General features: G+C 32.8%; 1 protein-coding gene across 1 annotated transcript in view; it reads left to right on the top strand.

The window, feature by feature from the left end:
- Positions 1–6,268, top strand: part of TBC1D32 (TBC1 domain family member 32) — a gene marked incomplete at its 3' end in the record, with an annotated part of 224,148 nt that extends 217,880 nt beyond the window's left edge. Inside the window, exons 30-32 of the mRNA XM_017848884.1 lie at positions 3,314–3,383; positions 5,595–5,710; positions 6,114–6,268. Coding sequence (XP_017704373.1) covers positions 3,314–3,383; positions 5,595–5,710; positions 6,114–6,268 — 341 coding nt within the window. The remainder of the gene's footprint in view (positions 1–3,313; positions 3,384–5,594; positions 5,711–6,113) is intronic.
- Between the last annotated feature and the right edge of the window lie 334 nt (positions 6,269–6,602).

Below are 6,602 nucleotides of genomic sequence, written 5' to 3' on the forward strand. Positions count from 1 at the left end.
GAAATAGAACAGAACGCATTACCACACTGAGTGGTCTCAGTTCATGTTACATAAATTTTCTCAACTCATTTTATTTTGAAACTATTGCATTTATAATTAAAAGTATTGGTTATTTTGAATAATTTAATTATTAGCTCTAGCTTAGATTGAATTAAGCATTGTTAGTAAGTGGGTAAGAATAATGCTATCCATGTCATTGGTTGGTTGACTCTTCAACAACTTATTTCATTATGCTTTTCACAGTGACTTCAGGGAGTGGGAGCTATCTCTTCTATGTGTTATTTGATTTTAATATACAGAAAATGTTTTTAAGTCTATGTCTGTTTTCTTCTCCATCTTGCTTCTAGTTTGATATTTAAAGTATAATTTCTTTTGTTGCTATTCTTTGGATGTTGGTTCATTCATTTATTCATTCATTCATTCATTCATTCATTAAATATGTATTATGTATCCTATGCACTGTTTTTCCTACATCAATTAATTACTCATTACCAGCCATGCATATGGATCAAAATCCTCTGAAGATGTCCATTTTTTAAATTATTTCATTTTACTTATTCATTTTTCCCCATCAGTTTTGTTTTATTTTTGAGATTTCAATTCCTGCCTTATAAATTAATGTAGTCCAGACTTTTAATAAAAGTTTCTTCCACCTAACTTTTGTCATCTGAGATGTATTTGGAATACAAAATTTGCTTGCTAAGTTATTGTATATCAATGATATACAGTGATTTATTGTATATTGATATTGTATATCAAATATCATACAAATTTAAAATGGAAACCTCTTTTTTTTTTTTTTTTTTTTTGAGATGGACTCTCGCTCTGTCACATAGGCTAGAGTTCAGCGGCATGATCTCAGCCCACTCACACCTCTGTCTCCCAGGTTCAAGCAATTCTTCTGCTTCAACCTCCCCAATATCTGGGATTACGGGCATGTGCCACCATGCCTGGCTAATTTTTGTATTTTTAGTAGAGATGAGGTGTCACGATGTTGGTGAAGCTGGTCTTGAACTCCTGACCTCAGGTAATCCATCCCCCTCAGCCTCCCAGAGTGCTGGGATTACAAGCTTGCGCCACCATGCCTGGCCTGAAGCCCATTTTTAAATATATGCCCCTAACTCATTTTCTGATGTCTTTATTCCTGCTTTGGGAAAGTTTTTATTCCTTCCATATTTTTATCTGCATAGTTTTGCTCATTCAAAAGTTATTTACATCTCTTTCACATCAGTGATTTTTTAAAATGGATATTTGATGTTTGTTTTGGTATGCCAACACCTCCATATATTCTCATTTAAAAGCTCTTTTGAGAATTTGCTACACTACACTAAAGTGAAATTTGGATAATGTTGTATAACTGTCCAATTGTAACTATATCTAAGTTTAACTTTTATTCCTTTAAATGTAAATCTTAACTTTATTGTGTAAGAAATAAACTGTAGAGGTCTTTAAAAATACAAATGACTGCACATTCCCTCTGGCAATCTTATTTAGTAGTCTGGAGTCAAGTCTATTTATCTTTATTTTTAAAAAGTTCCTCAGAAGATGCACCGCCATAGTTGAGAATCATTATCTGTTGAAATGTGTAGAGTTATTTTTTTACTCTGAAGATAACAGTGTCATAAAGTTTTAGGTAGGGTCTAGACCTTGGAAATTATTTGTACAGCTCTAGAAAAGTGAAAGGACTCATTTCAGGCCTCACAACTAGACCACTATGTAAGAACTCTTTTCTTACACAGGGAAGAACGAAAACAACCTTCTCATTATTTAACACATCTAATTCCTTTGGACAACTCCTCTCACCTTGCTCCGTAACTTTATTATTTTCTTCACTGATGTGTTAGGTCAGTGCTTCCTGATAGAATCCACTGTGGTCCGTGGAACACATCATGATGGGAACGCCCATTCTTAACACCTGTCTCCACCCACTGCGCACTCATCCTTTACCAATAAGATAGCTATCGATATCATACTTTCCAGAGGGAAAAAACATTAGTATTACTATAAGCATGCACATATATATATGTTAAGGTTCAACTTAAATGCCACTTCTTCCTAACTAGACATAATCTCTTCATCTTCTGAATTCTTGTAACACTTCATCTGTATCATTCCTATTTCATATAGGACTTTAAAATACCTTTATCAGAGTTATCTATATACACATTTGAGCTCTGACACTACATGGAAAGTTTTTTAGGGAATGAGGTATGATTTATCTTTTATCCCTCATAGCTTCTTGCATAGTGTTCCACACTTACTATATCAGAGATGATTTATTAAGGGGATGAATGAGCCTGGAAGTGAAATAGATTATATTGATAGTATGAGAAACACCAATGTGTAATGCAGTAAAAAAAAACAAACAAGAAAAAAAACAAAAAAAAACCCTCATGATATTCTGAAAACCTAGGTTTTGGTCTTCTCTACCACTAGATAACTGTGTGATGAGTCTCTTAATTGTGTGTGCATGCATTGTGTGTTCATGTGTTTGTGTGTATGAATGCATACTACAGTTTTCTCAGCCAGAAATTGAAAGTTCAGCCAGACCCTGAATGCTATTTGGTTGTGCCTTTGAGGGTTCACTCCTAGTTTGGTCTTCTGCTGTTCTCAAGAACTAATCCAGACTTTCAGCCTCTCCTGCAGTCCTCTGTACTATGCTATTTCTATTCTGAAATGGACTTTGTAGATAATATAAGCAAGCTAATCACTATCTTATTTGTAAGAAATAAATGAAAAGTGATTCTTTATGAAATGTTTGGATATATTACAATATAAGATATGACTAACCCCTTCTTCACTTTTGGTTAGATGATTACAACAACTACTTCACAAAGAAAACTTGGCTTGCAGGAAGAAATTCATTCATTCTACCCTCATATGTTATCATACATTAAAAGTAGAACACTGATTACTTAAAGATTAGTGTCAGGAAGGAAATAACCATGTTTGTATATATTTGTAATTCAAAGTTTTATGTATATATTGCATGATGAAAGTAGTATTTCTAGATCACTTTTTGGGTCAATGCCTCTTTTTGTTCTGAGAGTCAAGTAAAATAGATTGTTTCAAAACTACCATTGTTTTGTATTTAATATGTTTTCCAACTTTTATGGGAAAAGTTATTTGTAAAAGTTTTCTGTTAATTCCTTGGAAAATGTAACTGACAGTTCCTAAAATAATGAATTCATCAGTGTTTTCAAAATTCACATTAAAATATGTAAAAATATTGCTTTCATCAATTTTCAATTAAACTGTGATTATTATGCAAACTTCTATACACTTTAATAATTCAGTTTTCTGTTGTGTTTAGCTACTGATGCAAATGTGAAGAATGAAAGCCTTTCATCTGTGCAGCAGCTTGGCATTAAAATGACTGTCAGGTATATTATAGGGAAATATCTCCCTTGTGCATTTCTAGAATTTGTTTTATCTGCCTCATATGTGCTCAGTAGTATTTAATTTAACAACCAACTATTTTGTATACTTTAAATGCAGAGTTTATCATTTGGAAAATGACTTTGTTTTTGAGGATATTGGCACATGATTAAATTACCTCTACAGGTAAATCAGTTACAGTTCATTGCTGTTCCAGAGGCCAATTACAGTGTGTTTAAGCTCTCATGACTATCAGGTTTTTTACAAAAATAACATTGTAAAAGTCAGCACATTGGTAGCACAGTCATACTATTTTCCAGAATATGATTAATTCCGTGGTGATGAGTACAAAAGTACCCGAAGGACAGATGCAGAAGTTAAAATTAAAAAACTTATTGAAGTTTGAGTTTTTAATGCTCAAGTTGTAATTTTGAAAAGAAATGGGTAAGCTAAACAGCAAACAGAGAGTTAAGGACTGAACCCTTGAAACTTCCCTTTCTCGCTTATTAAATGGGGATTTTAACATTCTCATTTTACTTATAGAGTCACTTTCAGAATCAAGTTTTAAAAGATACATGTAAGACTTATTTAAAAAGCTGAGCGTTTTTATAAATTCACAACATGATGAAAATGATATTATTTAATAATTTGAACTTACACATCTGTATCACATTGGGCATATGATTCTCTTAATTATGTTTTGTGATGCTGTGCCTGCTTTTTATACAAGTATTTTGTAATGCCCTATTGCTATTCTGAAATGGACTTCGTAGATAGTATAAGCAGGCTAGTCACCTATTTTTTAACTCAATATAATATCTTATTTGTAAGAAATAAACAAAGTTATTATGAAATGTTTGAATATATTACAGTATAAGATAAATAGCTGGCATCCAATTGTAAAATCATTGTGACTCTGGCAGCTACAAATACAGATGAATTTTTGATTTCGTTGCTCAAATACTACAGTGTTGCCATGAGCAAAGAGACTTTTTTTTTTTTTTTTTTTTTTTTTTTTTTTTTTTTTTTGAGACAGAATCTCGCTCTTATCACCCAGGCTGGAGTGCAGTGGCACAATCTTGGCTCACTGCAACCTCTGCCTCCCGGGTTCAGGCGATTCTCCTGCCTCAGCCTGCTGAGTAGCTGGGATTACAGATGCATGCCACCGTGCCCAGCTAATTTTTGTAGTTTTAGTAGAGACGGGTTTTCACCATGTTGGTCAGGCTGGTCTCAAACTCGTGACCTCGTGATCCACCCACCTTGACCTCCCAAAGTGCTGGGATTACAGACGTGAGCCACCACACCTGGCCCAAAGAAACTCTTTAAAAAGTGATAAGCAAATATTAGTAAGGTTTCAAAAGTACAGAAGTGCAAAAGCACTACCTTTGCTTGATTTACACATAGTTGCATTGTATATATNCATGTTGGTCAGGCTGGTCTCAAACTCGTGACCTCGTGATCCACCCACCTTGACCTCCCAAAGTGCTGGGATTACAGACGTGAGCCACCACACCTGGCCCAAAGAAACTCTTTAAAAGTGATAAGCAAATATTAGTAAGGTTTCAAAAGTACAGAAGTGCAAAAGCACTACCTTTGCTTGATTTACACATAGTTGCATTGTATATATACTAAAAAATACAGAAGTTTTTTTTTTTTTTAAGACAATTAGTTTCAGATAATTATAAACAACTTTTTCATCCATACCAGTAACAAATAGGACATTTGCAGGTTATTGTTCAGGACTGTCCCATGTCTAATCATCTGGCCCTTGCTCATTAAGTACCAGTAGTGCCCCCCGATCACTATGACAATGAAAAATAGTCCTACAAATTTCCATAGTGGCCCCTGAGGGAAGTACCACCTCCCTTAGGACCATTACTGTATGAACTCTATAGGTACACTCAACATTTTGTAAAAACTAACCTGTCAACATTCCATGTTTTAGATTCAGTTCAGGAAAAAATGTTTATATTATACTTTCCATCTACAGGATATCATCCTTTTTTTCTCTCATTACTGTTTCATCTTCCTTTAAAGTTATTTATATTTACCAGATGAATACTGCTAATCCAAATATATCATAATAATCAGATACATATATTGAGAGCTAATCTTTCATAAGTGCTCTGTATAACATAGTTATGCTAAAATAACTAATTTTAAAACATTCATTGCAAGACCTGATATTTTTTATGTTTTGTGGGCTTTTAATATAGGTATGGCAAATTCCTCAGTCTCTTAAAAGATGGTGCAGAAAATGATCTTACCTTGGTTTTAAAGCATTGTGAGAGATTCCTGAAACAGCAGCAAACTTCCATAAAATCTTCTCTTCATATCCTTTTTGAGTAGATTCACAATAGTTTAATTTTTTTCACATATTTTTCATGATTCTTTGATGGCATACCTGGACACATTTATAGTAAAATAGTACATTGAGCTATATTAGTGATTTGTTATGATATACTCTTACAGTATTTTATTCTGTATTTTAAATATGAATTTTGTTAAACTGAGTTGTAATCATTATATTTAGTCTTACTCATTGAATCTTAAACTGAATAAAGTCATTAGAATGTATTTTCAGACATATCTAAGAATATTTAAAAACCAGGTTTCATAAACTCAGAATAAGAATGTCTGCTTTTTTATTTAATATATTCATTTTATTGTATTTATAGAATTTTAATATTTTGTCTTACAAAATATTGTGAAGTTTTCTTAACTTTATTTTTCAGTCTGCCTGCAAGGGAATTATACTGGCCATGACTGGTTTGTATCTTCTCTGTTCATGATAATGTTGGGAGACAAAGAAAAAACATTCCAATTTCTTCGTCAATTCTCCAGGCTTCTGACTTCTGCTTTCCTTTGGTTGCCAAGACTACATATTTCTGTAAGACTTCAATCTGTTTTTAAAGGAGGGTTTGAAATTTTAAGAGATATTATACTTACATTCACTGGGGTGTTATTGTATTTGAAGGACTTTGTCATAAATTATACTCATTTTTCTACTTGAATGTTTTTTGACTGATTCTCTTTCATTATGTAGATGTGACATTTTCTCAAATACTTGGTGTCTTACCTAATAGTAACTGAATGATTTATATTAGAAGCATTTTCATGAAATAGAAACATAATGAAATAAAAATGATAGTTTTATCAGTTAAATTCTGCACGTAAAAAGAGAACTATTGAATTGGTGTTTTGCATCGTTGCTTGGTTAGAAA

The sequence above is a fragment of the Rhinopithecus bieti genome, unplaced genomic scaffold (assembly GCF_001698545.2).
Source record: "Rhinopithecus bieti isolate Rb0 unplaced genomic scaffold, ASM169854v2 scaffold_30957, whole genome shotgun sequence".
NCBI lineage: Eukaryota > Metazoa > Chordata > Mammalia > Primates > Cercopithecidae > Rhinopithecus > Rhinopithecus bieti.